Source organism: Haliotis rufescens, unplaced genomic scaffold (assembly GCF_023055435.1).
Source record: "Haliotis rufescens isolate VD_foot unplaced genomic scaffold, xgHalRufe1.0.p SCAF_23, whole genome shotgun sequence".
Lineage (NCBI taxonomy): Eukaryota > Metazoa > Mollusca > Gastropoda > Lepetellida > Haliotidae > Haliotis > Haliotis rufescens.
Window position 1 is genome coordinate 12277221 of NW_025963924.1, and position 23766 is coordinate 12300986.

The 23766-nt window shown below is 46.8% G+C and overlaps 1 protein-coding gene across 1 annotated transcript; it reads left to right on the top strand.

Annotated features, from left to right (window-relative positions):
• Positions 1–199: 199 nt before the first annotated feature.
• Positions 200–22654, top strand: LOC124133084. The gene is made up of 3 exons (XM_046497326.2): positions 200–1884; positions 19835–19939; positions 20662–22654. Exons 1-3 carry the CDS (start codon positions 813–815, stop codon positions 20835–20837), a joined length of 1353 nt encoding a protein of 450 aa, XP_046353282.2. The 5' UTR covers positions 200–812; the 3' UTR covers positions 20838–22654.
• The last annotated feature ends 1112 nt before the right edge of the window (positions 22655–23766 follow it).

The following is a 23766-nucleotide window of genomic DNA, read 5'->3' on the forward strand; positions in this document are numbered from 1 at the left end:
ATCAACTTTTGTATTCGAAGCAAAAAAGAAATCTTAACGTGAACTTTAATATTGGTACAAAGTTATTATTTGCACCTTATTCGCCTTATTAATACATTTACATTGAATTTAATTTGGTGCAATTATCCTATTAATGGAATCTACTTATTGATTCCGTAGCCCTGAGCTACATTTTCACCAGTGGGAGTGACACCTCGGTTTTTTGCATCGAGTCTCATTTGAAGTGAATTTCTCATAATGACTGATCATCGCACGTACGCAAGGTCGCCACGTCCCGCACTTGCCAATCGACATGTTCTGTTTATTTCACGTAAATTTTTTTTTTTAAAATTGTGTGTCTTTCTTTCCGAACTGCGTGACTGCCAACACGTCGACCGAAGTCTTATCAACGTGGAATACCGCACGTCCCTAAATAGCACAGGGAAACACCTCAATATTACGACCAATCAGATTCAACCACATTACCAAAGTCAATGTCACGTAGAGTTCACGGTCACTTCGGCGATATCAACAACGGTACCCACGTGTAGATTCCCACAATTTCGGCAATCATATGTCAACTAAAGACGTGGCACTTTCTAACGTACCCAAAGAACACTACAAGCGAGGTAACAAACTTGTCATTCTGTCACTGTCTCGCAGGCTGCGCGTGGGGTTGTTGTTCAAACCTGTCCGTGTTTACACTGACAGGCTCGGTTACCTGAAGTGACCCAACGTTATACAGATCTGATGCCACTTAGCTGAAATATTGTAAATAATATATTTATGCACCGGTCCTCTGTGTAGATTGCGGAATAGTTATCGAATCAAGGATGGCGGAACGCTCTGTATACACCATCGTGTTAGGCCTATTCGCTTTATTTGGGTTCTCGCATCTTCTAAGTGAACAAGTTTTCCCAGATCGCAGCAAGCCGCCCGGATTAAATGATCGGCTGAAACTATGGTGGGCTAAAGAGGTCACTCCAGATTTCCACGTGGCAGGGCGACTCTCCGAACGCCAGATAAAGTATGCTTCAGAGGGAGGTTTCAAAAGCATACTCTCTCTTTTCAAGTATGCCGACAACGAGCCGGGAGATTTCGGGGGTGACTATCTACCCACAACTAAACAATCCAGAGAAATTGCGGAAGAGCAATGTGGCATGCAGTTTGAGGCGCTGTTGTCGCCTGAGGAAGACTGGTGTAGTGTTGATGCGGTTAAAAAGTTAGCTGCAGTTTTACCAAAGTTGAAGAAACCTGTTCTTCTTCACTGTGATCGGGGATACACAATTACGTTTGTTCTTCTCATGCATCTAGCAAACCTTACCGCCGTTGATCCATCATTTGAACCAAGGATTGACAGTTCTAGATTTTATGAAATCACTGCCAGAATGGGTCTGGATTTCAGCATGGATTTTACCAAAGAAGTTGTTGCCGAAATTACAGGGGAGCCCATGGTCAAGAACCCCACTGTGACGAACGCTGAACCCGAGTATTGGTTGGACTACTGGTTAGGGCACCCTGTGTACAAAAATTGGTACACGGCCGGACAGATTACCAAATCTCACATTGAGGTGTTGGAGTTCACTGGGTTCAAGTCGGTGATTAACGTGCGAGCTGGCTTCCAACTAGAGGGGAAGCCAAGTCAAGAAGAGGTGAATCTTTTAAACATCCCAGAAAAAACAGGAACATATGCCAAGGGTGATAGCAAACCTCGACAACATATCGAACGTCTGGAGGAAACGCGAGTTGACCCCAACAAACCTAACAGTTATATCGGACAAGATTCTAAGACAAATTATGAAAGTTCTAATGCGGATGAATTTGGTGATTCAGTTGGTTTTAATGCGGATATTGAGAAGAAAGCATTTGCGAAGACAAAACTGAAGCACTATCACATGCCTGTGTGTAAGTATTCACATATGTATGTGCACCCATACATCTTACATAGCTCTACCCAGTGGACACAAGGGGTTAGAACAGGTCCCCAGTATTCTGTTGCTTGTTGTCAGAGCTGATATGGACTGTTTGATTGCTTGTCATCGTACCCGCATGGAATATTGCTTATCAATCACTCGTACATTTGTCCCAGACGTGATCATTTACTGGTCGCCATGAAACCGTATTCGATGTAATAAGCGCCCATGGCGATATTTGCTAATATATTGGCTAGTGAACAATTCCAATTAGCACCCCTTCTGATTGATCAATGTACACAAGACTTGTTTATTTGTGTATAATACGCACACGTGTGTTATATGCACCCATAATTATGGGCAATTAATTTCTGGAAAATATATCTGTCGTGTTTGATACGCACAGACTTTTCTTTTGTATCATTTCAGGCTGTCAGCATAAATCATGAAGTTTACGATCTTTCAACTCTGTTTTCTTTCTCACCAAAATTATATTCTAATAAGCCTAATAATATTCTGATAAGAGCCCCCTATATCTAATTTTGAGAGCGCCCTGGGCGCTTATTACGTCGAATACGGTAGTTGAATTTTTTCTAGGTGAAGCATGCAGCAAACTATACATAGTTTGGGTGCTTAGCTTTGAACTTCTACAGCAACATTCCCACAATGATCACTAAGCATGCTAAGTGTATTTGTTGTTTTATGTCAGTTAGCAATATTCCAGTTAATAATATGAGCTGTCTGTATCCAGTAAACTACTGTGTCTGGGTCAGGCAAACAAATGGTCGACATCATGAGCAACCTCCAATGGTACAGGGACACAAACGCCCAAGTAACCGAGCCTCATACCTAGAATGGTTTGCTTTTACACAATGTGGTATTGGGGACCTCTTCTAATGTGTATTACACACATCACACACATCAAACCCAGTCACCATCACACACATAACTCCCTAGTCACCATCACACACATTCAGCCTGCTAGTCCATGCATCACACACATTCAGCCTGCTAGTCCATGCATCACACACATTCAGCCTGCTAGCCCATGCATCACACACGTTCAGCCTGCTAGCCCATGCATCACACACATTCAGCCTGCTAGTCCATGCATCACACACATTCAGCCTGCCAGCCCATGCATCACACACATTCAGCCTGCTAGTCCGTGCATCACACACATTCAGCCTGCTAGCCCATCCATCCCACACATTCAGCCTGCTATCCCATGCATCACACACACTCAGCCTGCTATCCCATGCATCACACACACTCAGCCTGCTAGCCCATGCATCACACACATTCAGCCTGCTAGCCCATGCATCACACACATTCAGCCTGCTAGCCCATCCATCCCACACATTCAGCCTGCTATCCCATGCATCACACACACTCAGCCTGCTAGCCCATGCATCACACACATTCAGCCTGCTAGTCCATGCATCACACACATTCAGCCTACTAGCCCATGCATCACACACATTCAACCTGCTAGCCCATGCATCACACACATTCAACCTGCTAGCCCATGCATCACACACATTCAGCCTGCTAGCCCATGCATCACACACATTCAGCCTGCTAGTCCATGCATCACACACATTCAGCCTGCTAGCCCATGCATCACACACATTCAGCCTGCTAGTCCATGCATCACACACATTCAGCCTGCTAGCCCATCCATCACACACATTCAGCGTACTAGTCCATGCATCACAAACATTCAGCCTGCTAGCCCATGCATCACACACATTCAGCCTGCTAGTCCATGCATCACACACATTCAGCCTGCTAGCCCATGCATCACACACATTCAGCTTACTAGTCCATGCATCACACACATTCAGCCTGCTAGCCCATGCATCACACACATTCAGCCTGCTAGCCCATGCATCACACACATTCAACCTGCTAGCCCATGCATCACACCCATTCAACCTGCTAGCCCATGCATCACACACATTCAGCCTGCTAGCCCATGCATCACACACATTCAGCCTGCTAGTCCATGCATCACACACATTCAGCCTGCTAGCCCATCAATCACACACATTCAGCCTACTAGTCCATGCATCACACACATTCAGCCTGCTAGCCCATGCATCACACACATTCAGCCTGCTAGCCCATGCATCACACACACAACCCCCAGTCACCATCACACACATTCAGCCTACTAGTCCATGCACCACACACATTCAGCCTGCTAGCCCATGCATCACACACATTCAGCCTGCTAGCCCATGCATCACACACATTCAGCCTGCTAGCCCATGCATCACACACATTCAGCCTGCTAGCCCATGCATCACACACATTCAGCCTGCTAGCCCATGCATCACACACATTCAGCCTGCTAGCCCATGCATCACACACACAACCCCCAGTCACCATCACACACATTCAGCCTGCTAGCCCATGCATCACACACATTCAGCCTGCTAGCCCATGCATCACACACATTAAGCCTGCTAGCCCATGCATCACACACATTCAACCTGCTATCCCATGCATCACACACATTCAGCCTGCTAGCCCATGCATCACATACATTCAGCCTGCTAGCCCATGCATCACACACATTCAGCCTGCTAGCCCATGCATCACACACATTCAACCTGCTAGCCCATGCATCACATACATTCAGCCTGCTAGCCCATGCATCACACACATTCAGCCTGCTAGCCCATGCATCACACACATTCAGCCTGCTAGCCCATGCATCACACACATTCAGCCTGCTAGCCCATGCATCACACACACAACCCCTAGTCACCATCACACACATTCAGCCTACTAGTCCATGCATCACACACATTCAGCCTGCTAGCCCATGCATCACACACATTCAGCCTACTAGTCCATGCATCACACACATTCAGCCTGCTAGTCCATGCATCACACACATTCAGCCTGCTAGCCCATGCATCACACACATTCAGCCTGCTAGCCCATGCATCACATACATTCAGCCTGCTAGCTCACGCATCACACACATTCAGCCTGCTTACCCATGCATCACACACATTCAGCCTGCTAGCCCATGCATCACACACACAACCCCCAGTCACCATCACACACATTCAACCTGCTAACCCATGCATTACACACATTCAGCCTGCTAGCCCATGCATCACACACACAACCCGCAGTCACCATCACACACATTCAACCTGCTAACCCATGCATTACACACATTCAGCCTGCTAGCCCATGCATCACACACATTCAGCCTGCTAGCCCATGCATCACACACATTCAGCCTGCTAGCCCATGCATCACACACATTCAGCCTGCTAGCTCACGCATCACACACATTCAGCCTGCTAGCCCATGCATCACACACATTCAGCCTGCTAGCCCATGCATCACACACATTCAGCCTACTAGTCCATGCATCACACACATTCAGCCTGCTAGCCCATGCATCACATACATTCAGCCTGCTAGCCCATGCATCACACACATTCAGCCTGCTAGCCCATGCATCACACACATTCAGCCTGCTAGCCCATGCATCACACACATTCAGCCTGCTAGCCCATGCATCACACACATTCAGCCTGCTAGCCCATGCATCACACACATGCAGCCTGCTAGCCCATGCATCACACACACAACCCCCTAGTCACCATCACACACATTCAGCCTGCTAGCCCATACATCACACACATTCAGCCTGCTAGCCCATGCATCACACACATTCAGCCTGCTAGCCCATGCATCACACACACAACCCCCTAGTCACCATCACACACATTCAGCCTGGTAGCCCATACATCACACACATTCAGCCTGCTAGTCCATGCATCACACACATTCAGCCTGCTAGCCCATGCATCACACACATTCAGCCTGCTAGCCCATGCATCACATACATTCAGCCTGCTAGCCCATGCATCACACACACAACCCCCAGTCACCATCACACACATTCAGCCTACTAGTCCATGCATCACACACATTCAGCCTGCTAGCCCATGCATCACACACATTCAGCCTGCTAGCCCATGCATCACACACATTCAGCCTACTAGTCCATGCATCACACACATTCAGCCTGCTAGTCCATGCATCACACACATTCAGCCTACTAGCCCATGCATCACACACATTAAGCCTGCTAGCCCATGCATCACACACATTAAGCCTGCTAGTCCATGCATCACACACATTCAGCCTACTAGTCCATGCATCACACACATTCAGCCTACTAGTCCATGCATCACACACATTCAACCTGCTAGCCAATGCATCACACACATTCAGCCTGCTAGTCCATGCATCACACACATTCAGCCTACTAGTCCATGCATCACACACATTCAACCTGCTAGCCAATGCATCACACACATTCAGCCTGCTAGCCCATGCATCACACACATTCAGCCTGCTAGCCAATGCATCACACACACAACCCCCTAGTCACCATCACACACATTCAGCCTGCTAGCCCATGCATCACACACATTCAGCCTGCTAGCTCATGCATCACACACATTCAGCCTGCTAGTCCATGCATCACACACATTCAGCCTGCTAGCCCATGCATCACACACATTCAGCCTGCTAGCTCATGCATCACACACATTCAGCCTGCTAGTCCATGCATCACACACATTCAGCCTGCTAGCCCATGCATCACACACATTCAGCCTGCTAGCCCATGCATCACACACATTCAGCCTGCTAGCTCATGCATCACACACATTCAGCCTACTAGTCCATGCATCACACACATTCAGCCTGCTAGCCCATGCATCACACACATTCAGCCTGCTAGCCCATGCATCACACACATTCAGCCTGCTAGCCCATGCATCACACACACAACCCCCAGTCACCATCACACACATTCAACCTGCTAGTCCATGCATCACACACATTCAGCCTGCTAGCCCATGCATCACACACATTCAGCCTGCTAGCCCATGCATCACACACATTCAACCTGCTAGGCCATGCATCACACACATTCAGCCTGCTAGCCCATGGATCACACACATTCAGCCTGCTAGCCCATGCATCACACACATTCAGCCTGCTAGCCCATGGATCACACACATTCAGCCTGCTAGCCCATGCATCACACACATTCAACCTGCTAGCCCATGCATCACACACATTCAGCCTGCTAGCCCATGCATCACACACATTCAACCTGCTAGTCCATGCATCACACACATTCAGCCTGCTAGCCCATGCATCACACACATTCAGCCTAATAGTCCATGCATCACACACATTCAACCTGCTAGCCCATGCATCACACACATTCAGCCTGCTAGTCCATGCATCACACACATTCAACCTGCTAGCCCATGCATCACACACATTCAGCCTGCTAGCCCATGCATCACACACATTCAACCTGCTAGCCCATGCATCACACACATTCAGCCTGCTAGCCCATGCATCACACACATTCAGCCTACTAGCCCTTGCATCACACATTCAGCCTGCTAGCCCATGCATCACACACATTCAGCCTGCTAGTCCATGCATCACACACATTCAGCCTGCTAGTCCATGCATCACACACATTCAGCCTACTAGCCCATGCATCACACACATTCAACCTGCTAGCCCATGGATCACACACATTCAGCCTGCTAGCCCATGCATCACACACACAACCCCCTAGTCACCATCACACACATTCAACCTGCTAGCCCATGCATCACACACATTCAGCCTGCTAGCCCATGCATCACACACATTCAGCCTGCTAGCCCATGCATCACACACACAACCCCCAGTCACCATCACACATATTCAGCCTCCTAGCCCATACATCACACACATTCAGCCTGCTAGCCCATGCATCACACACACAACCCCCAGTCACCATCACACACATCCAGCCTGCTAGCCCATACATCACACACACAACCCCCAGTCACCATCACACACATTCAGCCTGCTAGCCCATACATCACACACATTCAGCCTGCTAGCCCATACATCACACACATTCAGCCTGCTAGCCCATGCATCACACACACAACCCCCAGTCACCATCACACACATTCAGCCTGCTAGCCCATGCATCACACACACAACCCCCAGTCACCATCACACACATTCAGCCTGCTAGCCCATACATCACACACATTCAGCCTGCTAGCCCATGCATCACACACACAACCCCCAGTCACCATCACACACATTCAGCCTGCTAGCCCATGCATCACACACATTCAGCCTGCTAGCCCATGCATCACACACACAACCCCCAGTCACCATCACACACATTCAGCCTGCTAGCCCATGCATCACACACATTCAGCCTGCTAGCCCATGCATCACACACATTCAGCCTGCTAGCCCATGCATCACACACATTCAGCCTGCTAGCCCATGCATCACACACACAACCCCCAGTCACCATCACATACATTCAGCCTGCTAGCCCATACATCACACACATTCAGCCTGCTAGCCCATGCATCACACACATTCAGCCTGCTAGCCCATGCATCACACACATTCAACCTGCTAGCCCATGCATCACACACATGCAGCCTGCTAGCCCATGCATCACACACATTCAGCCTGCTAGCCCATGCATCACACACATTCAGCCTGCTAGCCCATGCATCACACACATTCAGCCTGCTAGCCCATGCATCACACACATTCAGTCTGCTAGCCCATGCATCACACACACAACCCCCAGTCACCATCACACACATTCAGCCTACTAGTCCATGCATCACACACATTCAGCCTGCTAGCCCATGCATCACACACATTCAGCCTGCTAGCCCATGCATCACACATATTCAGCCTACTAGTCCATGCATCACACACATTCAGCCTGCTAGCCCATGCATCACACACATTCAGCCTGCTAGCCCATGCATCACACACATTCAGCCTGCTAGCCCATGCATCACACACATTCAGCCTACTAGCCCATGCATCACAAACATTCAGCCTACTAGCCCATGCATCACACACATTCAGCCTGCTAGCCCATGCATCACACACATTCAGCCTGCTAGCCCATGCATCACACACATTCAACCTGCTAGCCCATGCATCACACACATTCAGCCTGCTAGCCCATGCATCACACACATTCAGCCTGCTAGTCCATACATCACACACATTCAGCCTGCTAGCCCATGCATCACACACATTCAACCTGCTAGCTCATGCATCACACACATTCAGCCTGCTAGCCCATGCATCACACACACAACCCCCAGTCACCATCACACACATTCAACCTGCTAGTCCATGCATCACACACATTCAGCCTACTAGCCCATGCATCACACACATTCAGCCTGCTAGCCCATGCATCACACACACAACCCCCTAGTCACCATCACACACATTCAGCCTGCTAGCCCATGCATCACACACATTCAGCCTGCTAGCCCATGCATCACACACATTCAACCTGCTAGCCCATGCATCACACACATTCAGCCTGCTAGTCCATGCATCACACACATTCAACCTGCTAGCCAATGCATCACACACATTCAGCCTGCTAGCCCATGCATCACACACATTCAGCCTGCTAGCCCATGCATCACACACATTCAACCTGCTAGCCCATGCATCACACACATTCAGCCTGCTAGCCCATGCATCACACACATTCAGCCTGCTAGCCCATGCATCACACACACAACCCCCAGTCACCATCACACACATTCAACCTGCTAGCCAATGCATCACACACATTCAGCCTGCTAGCCCATGCATCACACACATTCAACCTGCTAGCTCATGCATCACACACATTCAGCCTGCTAGCCCATGCATCACACACACAACCCCCAGTCACCATCACACACATTCAGCCTGCTAGTCCATGCATCACACACATTCAGCCTACTAGCCCATGCATCACACACATTCAGCCTGCTAGCCCATGCATCACACACACAACCCCCTAGTCACCATCACACACATTCAGCCTGCTAGCCCATGCATCACACACATTCAGCCTGCTAGCCCATGCATCACACACATTCAACCTGCTAGCCCATGCATCACACACATTCAGCCTGCTAGTCCATGCATCACACACATTCAACCTGCTAGCCAATGCATCACACACATTCAGCCTGCTAGCCCATGCATCACACACATTCAGCCTGCTAGCCCATGCATCACACACATTCAACCTGCTAGCCCATGCATCACACACATTCAGCCTGCTAGCCCATGCATCACACACATTCAGCCTGCTAGCCCATGCATCACACACACAACCCCCAGTCACCATCACACACATTCAACCTGCTAGCCAATGCATCACACACATTCAGCCTGCTAGCCCATGCATCACACACATTCAGCCTGCTAGCCCATGCATCACACACATTCAACCTGCTAGCCCATGCATCACACACATTCAGCCTGCTAGCCCATGCATCACACACATTCAGCCTACTAGCCCATGCATCACACACATTCAGCCTGCTAGCCCATGCATCACACACATTCAGCCTGCTAGCCCATGCATCACACACACAACCCCCAGTCACCATCACACACATTCAGCCTGCTAGCCCATGCATCACACACATTCAGCCTGCTAGCCCATGCATCACACACACAACCCCCTAGTCACCATCACACACATTCAGCCTGCTAGCCCATGCATCACACACATTCAGCCTGCTAGTCCATGCATCACACACATTCAACCTGCTAGCCAATGCATCACACACATTCAGCCTGCTAGCCCATGCATCACACACATTCAGCCTGCTAGTCCATGCATCACACACATTCAGCCTGCTAGCCCATGCATCACACACATTCAGCCTGCTAGCCCATGCATCACACACATTCAGCCTGCTAGCCCATGCATCACACACATTAAGCCTGCTAGCCCATGCATCACACACATTAAACCTGCTAACCCATGCATCACACACATTCAGCCTGCTAGCCCATGCATCACACACACTCAGCCTGCTAGCCCATGCATCACACACATTCAACCTGCTAGCCCATGCATCACACACATTCAGCCTGCTAGCCCATGCATCACACACATTCAGCCTGCTAGTCCATGCATCACACACATTCAGCCTGCTAGCCCATGCATCACACACATGCAGCCTGCTAGCCCATGCATCACACACATTCAGCCTGCTAGCCCATGCATCACACACATTCAGCCTGCTAGCCCATGCATCACACACATTCAGCCTGCTAGCCCATGCATCACACACATTCAGCCTGCTAGCCCATGCATCACACACACAACCCCCAGTCACCATCACACACATTCAGCCTACTAGTCCATGCATCACACACATTCAGCCTGCTAGCCCATGCATCACACACATTCAGCCTGCTAGCCCATGCATCACACACATTCAGCCTACTAGTCCATGCATCACACACATTCAGCCTGCTAGCCCATGCATCACACACATTCAGCCTGCTAGCCCATGCATCACACACATTCAGCCTGCTAGCCCATGCATCACACACATTCAGCCTACTAGCCCATGCATCACAAACATTCAGCCTACTAGTCCATGCATCACACACATTCAGCCTGCTAGCCCATGCATCACACACATTCAGCCTGCTAGCCCATGCATCACACACATTCAACCTGCTAGCCCATGCATCACACACATTCAGCCTGCTAGCCCATGCATCACACACATTCAGCCTACTAGCCCATGCATCACAAACATTCAGCCTACTAGTCCATGCATCACACACATTCAGCCTGCTAGCCCATGCATCACACACATTCAGCCTGCTAGCCCATGCATCACACACATTCAACCTGCTAGCCCATGCATCACACACATTCAGCCTGCTAGCCCATGCATCACACACATTCAGCCTGCTAGTCCATGCATCACACACATTCAGTCTGCTAGCCCATGCATCACACACATTCAACCTGCTAGCTCATGCATCACACACATTCAGCCTGCTAGCCCATGCATCACACACACAACCCCCAGTCACCATCACACACATTCAGCCTGCTAGTCCATGCATCACACGTTCAGCCTACTAGCCCATGCATCACACACATTCAGCCTGCTAGCCCATGCATCACACACACAACCCCCTAGTCACCATCACACACATTCAGCCTGCTAGCCCATGCATCACACACATTCAGCCTGCTAGCCCATGCATCACACACATTCAACCTGCTAGCCCATGCATCACACACATTCAGCCTGCTAGTCCATGCATCACACACATTCAACCTGCTAGCCAATGCATCACACACATTCAGCCTGCTAGCCCATGCATCACACACATTCAGCCTGCTAGCCCATGCATCACACACATTCAACCTGCTAGCCCATGCATCACACACATTCAGCCTGCTAGCCCATGCATCACACACATTCAGCCTGCTAGCCCATGCATCACACACACAACCCCCAGTCACCATCACACACATTCAACCTGCTAGCCAATGCATCACACACATTCAGCCTGCTAGCCCATGCATCACACACATTCAACCTGCTAGCTCATGCATCACACACATTCAGCCTGCTAGCCCATGCATCACACACATTCAGCCTGCTAGCCCATGCATCACACACATTCAACCTGCTAGCCCATGCATCACACACATTCAGCCTGCTAGTCCATGCATCACACATATTCAACCTGCTAGCCAATGCATCACACACATTCAGCCTGCTAGCCCATGCATCACACACATTCAGCCTGCTAGCCCATGCATCACACACATTCAGCCTGCTAGCCCATGCATCACACACACAACCCCCAGTCACCATCACACACATTCAACCTGCTAGCCAATGCATCACACACATTCAGCCTGCTAGGCCATGCATCACACACATTCAGCCTGCTAGCCCATGCATCACACACATTCAACCTGCTAGCCCATGCATCACACACATTCAGCCTGCTAGCCCATGCATCACACACATTCAGCCTACTAGCCCATGCATCACACACATTCAGCCTGCTAGCCCATGCATCACACACATTCAGCCTGCTAGCCCATGCATCACACACACAACCCCCAGTCACCATCACACACATTCAGCCTGCTAGCCCATGCATCACACACATTCAGCCTGCTAGCCCATGCATCACACACAGAACCCCCTAGTCACCATCACACACATTCAGCCTGCTAGCCCATGCATCACACACATTCAGCCTGCTAGTCCATGCATCACACACATTCAACCTGCTAGACAATGCATCACACACATTCAGCCTGCTAGCCCATGCATCACACACATTCAGCCTGCTAGTCCATGCATCACACACATTCAGCCTGCTAGCCCATGCATCACACACATTCAGCCTGCTAGCCCATGCATCACACACATTCAGCCTGCTAGCCCATGCATCACACACATTAAGCCTGCTAGCCCATGCATCACACACATTCAACCTGCTAACCCATGCATCACACACATTCAGCCTGCTAGCCCATGCATCACACACACTCAGCCTGCTAGCCCATGCATCACACACATTCAACCTGCTAGCCCATGCATCACACACATTCAGCCTGCTAGCCCATGCATCACACACATTCAGCCTGCTAGTCCATGCATCACACACATTCAGCCTGCTAGCCCATGCATCACACACATTCAGCCTGCTAGCCCATGCATCACACACATTCAGCCTGCTAGCCCATGCATCACACACATTAAGCCTGCTAGCCCATGCATCACACACATTCAACCTGCTTACCCATGCATCACACACATTCAGCCTGCTAGCCCATGCATCACACACACTCAGCCTGCTAGCCCATGCATCACACACATTCAACCTGCTAGCCCATGCATCACACACATTCACCCTGCTAGCCCATGCATCACACACATTCAACCTGCTAGCCCATGCATCACACACATTCAGCCTGCTAGCCCATGCATCACACACATTCAGCCTGCTAGCCCATGCATCACATACATTCAGCCTGCTAGCCCATGCATCACACACATTCAGCCTGCTAGCCCATGCATCACACACATTCAGCCTACTAGCCCATGCATCACACACATTCAGCCTGCTAGCCCATGCATCACACACATTCAGCCTGCTAGCCCATGCATCACACACATTCAACCTGCTAGCCCATGCATCACACATTCAGCCTGCTAGCCCATGCATCACACACATTCAGCCTGCTAGCCCATGCATCACACACATTCAACCTGCTAGCCCATGCATCACACACATTCAACCTGCTAGCCCATGCATCACACACATTCAGCCTGCTAGCCCATGCATCACCCATGCATCACACACATTCAGCCTACTAGCCCATGCATCACACACATTCAGCCTGCTAGCCCATGCATCACACACATTCAGCCTGCTAGCCCATGCATCACACACATTCAACTTGCTAGCCCATGCATCACACACATTCAGCCTGCTAGCCCATGCATCACACACATTCAGCCTGCTAGCCCATGCATCACACACATTCAGCCTGCTAGCCCATGCATCACACACATTCAGCCTGCTAGCCCATGCATCACACACATTCAGCCTGCTAGCCCATGCATCACACACATTCAGCCTGCTAGCCCATGCATCACACACATTCAGCCTGCTAGCCCATGCATCACACACATTCAGCCTGCTAGCCCATGCATCACACACATTCAGCCTGCTAGCCCATGCATCACACACATTCAGCCTGCTAGCCCATGCATCACACACATTCAGCCTGCTAGCCCATGCATCACACACATTCAGCCTGCTAGTCCATGCATCACACACATTCAGCCTGCTAGCCCATGCATCACACACATTAAGCCTGCTAGCCCATGCATCACACACATTCAGCCTGCTAGCCCATGCATCACACACATTAAGCCTGCTAGCCCATGCATCACACCGACCACTGGACTCACTCCCCAGCATGAACACATGGCTATGATCAGCATTAGATCAGCACACTGCATCGTCGACACTATTACCCCACAAGACATGTGACAAAAGCATCATTGACAGGGTAACAGACGTATCATCATTGATCCTTTCTTAGATGTTTTACCTACTTAATGCTGTTACTTGCGGTGTTGACAAACCTGCACAGCTGCAGGTAGACACAGGAGTGTTTGAACACAATAAATGTCACTCACATTAAACTCAAACAGGCTTCTTGAACTCTCATATAAACCAGAAGCTTCTCTTATATCCGGGTTACCAACATTCCAAAAACAACCTGTCAGACCACATAGGACTGGCTACTTGAACATCTAACCAGTCCTAATCAAAGGTTGCTTGTCACAATTTTCCTGTTATCAAAAGTAAAGATGTGTATCACCATGACTCTGTACTAGCAGTAGTAGTTCAGAGCTTCAGATCATATTTCAGATACTTGTGAACAAATATGAAGGAAAATATTTTCAGCAAAATTATTTAAAAAAAAGAAGTCAACTCATTGGTGTAAAAATACCCAATAGACAGGTCCCAAGGAAATACATATGTACTGAATAAAAGAAAACTGTCAATACCCAATATGAATGATAACTTGTGAGTATATACTCATTTGTGTGCAACATTACATAGAGCCCTTGTGGTTGCCTTAACCATGTTAACCATGTTGACTATGATAATGGCCTAATCTCTAGCCTTGCTCCAAGGCTGTACTGAAAGAAAAGTCCAGGGATGTGTAGTAAGTCCATCCTCCTAATGGGCAAGTCTAGATATCAGGACAGTACAGGACAGACTTACATCTAGTCTCTGAAATGAACATATTTTACAGAAAAAACAGTGGTTAAATTATAGTTATAAAATATCATAAAAAGGAGACCAGAGACGTTCTTCATTTTCAGATACTGCAGTAATCTAGACTTGCCAAACATTATAGACTTGCATGGGCTGTATTTGATATATATTTGTATCAGAGTCTGTATGACAGACTAAGTACAGGACTCCAGTCCTTAAAGGGATAACTTGTTATTAATTACATAATCTTGTCTACCTACTCTAGTTCAGGGAGTTATTGATAATTGTGTCCCAAAAATTATTTAAAATGGAAGTTTAATTATTGATGCATCCACCATGTCCAGGGGGGCACGGGTGGCCCAGTCGTGTAAGGCTGTGCAGAGTTGCGTCCCTTGGGCACGCCAGAAACCTATGATTGTGGGTTCGAAATCCTGGTTCGCCCCGATTATGTTTCTAGGTTTGTCAGCACCATACCCGTGCTCTAAAAAGTCTTGAGACCTGCATCACTTCGGGCTTTCCTCCCACATTAAGCTGACACGCCGCGATATAACTGGAATACTGTTAAAAGCGGCGTTAAACCAAACTCACTCACTCACACCATGTCCACAGGATAGGTTAGTTTTATTCACCTTCATGGACACAGGTGGTTATTTACAACTCTGGCTTAATCCCACTAATGTGTTATGGCCACACCTGCATGTACCTGCAATCTGACTTCACTAGGTAGCATGTTCAACCATGTCAACATGCATCTGGTTCTGGTATCGATGTCTGATGTGGAAACAGTTGTCCAGCTTGCCAACTGTACAAACATTTCAAGATGTGAAAGTGTTTAGTTACCAGGTTAGTGTAAGACATGTACGATACCAGCACTCCTCTAGATAAGGTGGGATATAAGGTTACATGTATGTACACAGAGCGACAATGTGTCACGACTTTGACATGAACCATGTCAACTCCACCGGGTTGCTGTGGATACAGAAAACATTCGTTACGGCAAGTAATGGATGGCGACCTGTGCCCCGCGAATGGCCACTTTATCAACATGGTTTCCCTTCTTGCAACTTTCTAAAGCTGTAAATGGGGATGAGTTTGGTCTGTTAGAGCTGAGAAAGGGGTGATTTTGTGTTCCTAAAGCTAAAAAGGGGGTGAATATGGGCTGCTGGAGCTGAGAATGGGGTGAATATGGGCTGCTGGAGCTGAGAAGGGGTGAGTTTTGGCTGCTAGAGCTGAAAAGGGGTGAGTTTGGCTGCTAGAGCGGAGAAGGGGTGAGTTTGGGCTGCTAGAGCTGGGAAGGGGTGAGTTTGGGCTGCTAGAGCTGAGAAGGGGTGAGTTTGGGATGCTAGAGCTGAGAAGGGGTGAGTTGGAATGCTTGAGCTGGGAAGGTGTGAGTTTGGGATGCTAGAGCTGAAAAGGGGTGAGTTTGGAATGCTAGAGCTGGGAAGGGGTGAGTTTGGGATGCTAGAGCTGAGAAGGGGTGAGTTTGGGATGCTAGAGCTGAGAAGGGATGAGTTTGGGATGCTCGAGCTGGGAAGGGGAGAGTTTGGGATGCTAGAGCTGGGAAGGGGTGAGTTTGGGATGCTAGAGCTGGGAAGGGGTGAGTTTGGGATGCTAGAGCTGGGAAGGGGTGAGTTTAGGATGCTCGAGCTGAGAAGGGGTGAGTTTGGGATGCTAGAGCTGAGAAGGGGTGAGTTTGGGATGCTATAGCTGAGAAGGGGTGAGTTTGGGATGCTAGAGCTGAGAAGGGGTGAGTTTGGGATGCTAGAGCTGAGAAGGGGTGAGTTTGGGATGCTAGAGCTGAGAAGGGGTGAGTTTGGAATGCTAGAGCTGAGAAGGGGTGAGATTTGGCTGCTAGAGCTGAGAAGGGATGAGTTTGGCTGCTTGAGCTGAGAAGGGGTGAGTTTGGGATGCTAGAGCTGGGAAGGGGTGAGTTTGGGATGCTAGAGCTGAGAAGGGGTGAGTTTGGGATGCTAGAGCTGAGAAGGGGTGAGTTTGGCTGCTTGAGCTGAGAAGGGGTGAGTTTGGGATGCTCGAGCTGGGAAGGGGAGAATTTGGGATGCTAGAGCTGGGAAGGGGTGAGTTTGGGATGCTAGAGCTGGGAAGGGGTGAGTTTGGGATGCTAGAGCTGGGAAGGGGTGAGTTTAGGATGCTCGAGCTGAGAAGGGGTGAGTTTGGGATGCTAGAGCTGAGAAGGGGTGAGATTTGGCTGCTAGAGCTGAGAAGGGATGAGTTTGGCTGCTTGAGCTGAGAAGGGGTGAGTTTGGGATGCTAGAGCTGGGAAGGGGTGAGTTTGGGATGCTAGAGCTGAGAAGGGGTGAGTTTGGGATGCTAGAGCTGAGAAGGGGTGAGTTTGGCTGCTTGAGCTGAGAAGGGGTGAGTTTGGGATGCTAGAGCTGAGAAGGGGTGAGTTTGGGATGCTAGAGCTGGGAAGGGGTGAGTTTGGGATGCTAGAGCTGGGAAGGGGATGAGTTTAGGATGCTAGAGCTGAGAAGGGGTGAGTTTGGGATGCTAGAGCTGAGAAGGGGTGAGTTTGGGATGCTAGAGCTGAGAAGGGGTGAGTTTGGGATGCTATAGCTGAGAAGGGGTGAGTTTGGGATGCTAGAGCTGGGAAGGTGTGAGTTTGGAATGCAAGAGCTGAAAAGGGGTGAGTTTGGAATGCTAGAGCTGGGAAGGGGTGAGTTTGGGATGCTAGAGCTGAGAAGGGGTGAGTTTGGGATGCTAGAGCTGAGAAGGGGTGGGTTTTGGTTGCTAAAGCTGAGAAGGGCTGAGTTTGGCTGCTTGAGCTTAGAAGGGGTAGGTTTTGGTTGCAAAAGCTGGGAAGGGGATTTTATCATGTTTATGCTACATCACCAGTTTTTTCAGCTTGGCATGGCACATTGGTAATTTTACACTCTTATATCCAATTATTCTACGTTTTATGATGAGAAATACCCGGGACCCATTCCAGGAAAGTCAGTCACCATATCCACTTCTCTTACCATGCTTATCACTTAACACATTAGCTTGGCAACAACCAATCAGATCTACACTATAAAATGTTGCCTCGTACAAGAGGGCTCTCGAAGGCATTCCAAGTTGTATTGGAGACACACAGAGTATGTCTGTCTGTTCAGTTGTCAAATAAAACTGAGGTATCATTGGAAGGAGCAGTGTAATTTTAGTGTCATCAAACTTCATGAAATTCATGTAGTCCTCTGGGCCAAGGCTACTTAATGGTGCTGAGGACAAGGTTTGTTTGTTGTTTAACGCCGTACTCAGCAATATTCCAGCTACATGACGGCGGTCTGTAAATAATCGAGTCTGGACCAGACAATTCAGTGATTGATATCATGAGCATTGATCTACACAATTGGGATACGATGACATGCATCAACCAAGTCAGCGAGCCTGACCACCCGTTAGTCGCCTCTTATGACAAGCATAGGTGCCTTATACGGCAGGCATTGGTTGCTGAAGACCTATTCTACCCTAGATCTTCATGAGTCAATTTCACAAGTCAGAGTGGGTACATGTTGTAGCTGGTACTGCTGAAATGAAACAAAATGTTTACTATGTTTACATTAACTGTCAGTTTTATTCAGTTCCAAATTGAAGCAAAACTGAAGCTCCTTCGCGCTCAAATGTTACATGAGGACATGTCAATGAGGACAACAATCATTGGTAATTACTTGTCCTCAGTGACCCTTAAAGATCCGGGGTAGAATAGGTCTTCAGCAACCCATGCCTGCCTTATAAGGCACCTATGCTTGTCATAGGAGCCGACTAACAGGTCGTCAGACTCGCCGACTTGGTTGATGCATGTCATTGTATCCCAATTGCGTAGATTGACAACATGCATGTCATTGTATTCCAATCGATGTCAATCACTGGATTGTCTGATTCAGACAATTATTTTCAGACTGCCGTCATATAGCTGGAAAATTGCTGAATGCAGCATTAAACAAAAAACAAACCAAACCAAACAAACTTCTGAAATTACGTTTACACTATAATTACTTATATACTTATTATAAAAAACCAGCCCTGAATTTCTATGGTTCTGTCATGTAATTTGAAGTTGATAGAAAGATAATAGAATGGAGATGTGATCATGACTCTACACTGGGAAATAAAAGATGTTCCTCACCGTTCATTGCAAGGTTGTCATGGTCATAGGTGTGATGACCATTCATACAGTTTAACATACTGACGTGTCACCACCATGTTCCTTGATGTCTGTCATCTTGATTTGCTTGCAGCATCGGGGTTGTATGGACCATTCTTTGAGAAGAACCTCAAGACTATTGTCCAGCTGGGATCTAAAGGTCCTGTGTTGGTCCACTGTGCCAGGGCGACCAGAGCAGGTCAGTACAAGGCTCAGAGGTCATTTGTGCAGGTCGCAGGTCAGTTCAGCATTTTATGTATAAGTCTGTGTCTTCAAAATTAAGCTTGAAACTCAAATGGTCCTTGTCTTAATGTTAAAAGTTAAACATTTAGTGGGGGCCTGAGTTTCACTGCTGTAGAAAACCTTAAGGAAGTTATAAGCAAACAAACGAAAAAGGGTGTACTTTTGAGGGTATATTTATGTTCTGCAGAGGTTTTCTTTTTTTTAAAACATTGAAAAAAACCACACCCACCAAACATCTCCAACTTCTCGTTACATATACAGTTTTGGTTACATATGTTTATATTTTATTCCCTCCACAAGACTTCTACATGGTAATAGAAAGTCGACTGGCCTTGACAGTGAGGAAGAGCAACACATCCTCACTTGTTTGTTTGTTTGTTTGTTTGTTGCCGCACTCAGCAATATTCCAGCTATATGACTGCGGTCTGTAAATAATAAAGTCTGGACCAGACAGTCCAATGATCGACATCATGACCATAGATCTACGCAATTGGGATACGATGACATGCATCAACCAAGTCAGTGAGCCTGACCACCCGATCCCGTTAGACGCATCTTACCATATTTACGACAAGCAAGTAGTTTTCCTTTTTGAATACATTGAATATATTGATTCAATTTGCGATTGCCTTGACAATTTAGTCTATAGACAAATAAATCTTTGTCTCATTTTTCCAGCTTATGTGGCCATTCTTGGAGCAGCCATTCAACACAATCTAAGTTTTGACTGGGCCCTCCAGAGGAGTAGAGATTTAGGATTTGCCGTCACGCCCGAAAAACAACCCGAAATCTATCAACTATATGAAGAGTATCTCATCAGGAACAAAAATCGCTCAACCAAAGAGGAATTATAATCTGTAACCAAACACTGGTTGCCATGGTAACAGTTGCATGTTATTGCATGAAAGTGGAGTTGAATAGAATCTTTTATATCTGAATTGAATGCAATTTTTAACATATAAGTAACACAAAGTGATCATCTGATGAATGGCAGATTCAGTTTGAATTTGTTGCTCCAAATCAATATGTTTTGCTTTTGGAAAGATGAGGAGATGTAATTACTTAGATACCGAGTGAGTGAACAGGTTGTAGAAGTCCCAGAGTAGCGTGACAATAAATGTCCTTTACAGGGGTGTCATAAATCACCGAGGTGTTTGTGAATCACAAATAGTCCATGATGATATGATACAAGAAATGCCTAACCATGTATCGATTCATGTTTTGACTCAATCGATATTTTTAAAGTAATATTTTTTAATTATAACTTTGTGTGATAACTCCACCGACTAGTGTTTCCTCACTGCCTTTCACTAAACATAATTCTAGTTCTGATGGTTTAACTAGGGGTGAAACGATACAGCAAGGTCACAATACGATATGTATCGCCGCGATACATAGGTAACGATACGTATCGCGATACACATATTTACATCAGATTGCGCTGAAACTTCTTGAGCATATTTCGGAGCATGTTCTAAAGGAAAAGCTAGCTGTAGACACATGTGCATAGCTGCTATTTTCAGTTGTGAACCTGGAACGCTAATTACAACACATTTTGTAATATTTGACTGACAATTTCTGGGGGTAATTAAACGAGTAGTAAGTAATATTTTTAGAAAGTGTATCATCTTTCATCAACACAGAAGAAAACTTAATGATGTATTGTTTCATGATACACCAGTTGTGCGAGTTGAACACAAACTAGTTGGTTCCAACAACCTCATTAGCTGGGCCACATGGACCATTGAAATGGTCACGCAAAACTTAAGTATTGCGATATGTATTGATATCGAACAATAGTTCTAAAAATTTAGTTAGTGTGATTGAAGCCAAAATACAGGATTTATGGCAAAGACGTAATAGAGGTAGAGGGTTTGCAAGAATTACATGCTGTATGCATATCGCAACACCAAAGTCCCTTGTGCCTTGATTCAGCAAGAAATATTCCATGCCCAAGATATATATGCGCCAAATGATTCTACCTCATGGAAAACCGATTCCTATTTTGTCAGTTAAGGTCAAGGTCAATTGAAACACCAAGTATCATGAATGTAGTCCGGAGCATTTAGCTGTAGGAGGATGAAAATATACACTCAATACGAGCACCTCAACAGCAACTACCAAATTAAGTTGACTTGACAAGTATACAGATAATTTTATGTCAACGTGTTGCGTACCCTCGTATACCTGTGACTGTTGTTCCGCCTCCTTCCTGTTCACACAGGCGTTGAGCACATTCTACAGACAGTGTCACCCATGGACTGTTCACTAGGGTGGATGAAACAAAAGACGAATTCAGTCATGACTCTCTCTTTTTATCATGGGTAGTGGGTCCATGACATATACTACTCAAAGAGTTAAGGATCACCTGATTCTTTCATTAATCATGGCATGACAGATTGACTGTAGTAATATGAAAGATTTGGATGGTCCTTCACTTTTGTTTTAGTAGTATAAGTAAAAGAAAAAGGTTGCTTTAAGTTGTTGATTTAATGCTGAAAGATTTCTGTAACTAAAGGGGTATCCTACATGATTGTACAAATTCCTACCTCAATCTCATTAAGATCAGATCTTGGTTTTCGCTACCGCTAAACAAAGCTGAGGACATCCCATAATGGGTCACGTCAGAACGACCTTTTGCGAACTTTAACCGACCAATGAAATGACTGACAAGAAATCGACATTAGCCAATCAGAAGGCAGCTTTCTCGAGCTTTACGACACAAGTTTCAAACTGGTGACTACGCTTCGAAGCATATTTTGACGTATGCTCGATAAAAAATGTAAAACTTATAAAAAGAACATTCTGGAATGGTAAATAGATAGCCTAGATTGCATGGATATAATAAAAAAAAACGTAACTGTCGTTCGGAATACCCTCTGTTAATTTTTTCAAGGTTGCATGATTAGAAAACACATTCCGTCCGTCACTTTCATGATCTGGTAAGCAACGCTCTGATTGGTTGGATGAAAGGTCGTTCTGATGTGACCCGTAATGGGATGTCCTCAGATCTTTTTTTTAGCGATAGTGATAACTAAGATCTGATTTTAATGAGATTGATTCCTACCTAGTCCATTTTCTTCCACGTCCATCTCACTGTAGGATGCCTCTTTACACGTGGAACTAGATAAAGATGCTCGAAGATTGGGCGTTCTATTTGCTCAAGTACTGCTATTGATACTTAATGTTAAATCTTATTTTGATCATTCACATGAGTTACTTTGAGATATTGTGCCAAAACTGATGACACCATCCACATTTTCCATAGCTTTAACTATTCATTGTTACTTGTTTGTTACTTAAGAGAAGATGTCAAATATCCTAAAAGAGGTTAACATTCTTGTATTTACTGATTTTCATTCATTTGTTCATGATTTCAACAGTAAGTCATTGTATCCAAACTATTGTTTGACCTGTGTCAATGTTTGCCCTGTTATGTTATTATGATATGGCATCTAATGTGTTATTTATTATATGGCATCTTATGTGTTATTAATAATATGGCATCTTATGTAATAAATAATATGGCATCAAGAACAGCTTAAGTATGTGATGGGTGTGATTTCTTGGTGATGGGATGTGTACCGCTTCATCAACAGCATGTCATAACATGCCTAGGCCGGGATTCCTGCTTTGGTTTGCAGATAGTTGTGAAGAATTTTGGTGCATGGGTACAAAAGTATCTAAAACAAACGTTTCAAAATATATTTTTGTTCCCTGAGTTATCTGAATATGTTGTTATGTTTGCAGGGTAAGCTTGTCTCATAAATTATTTTTAAAAAA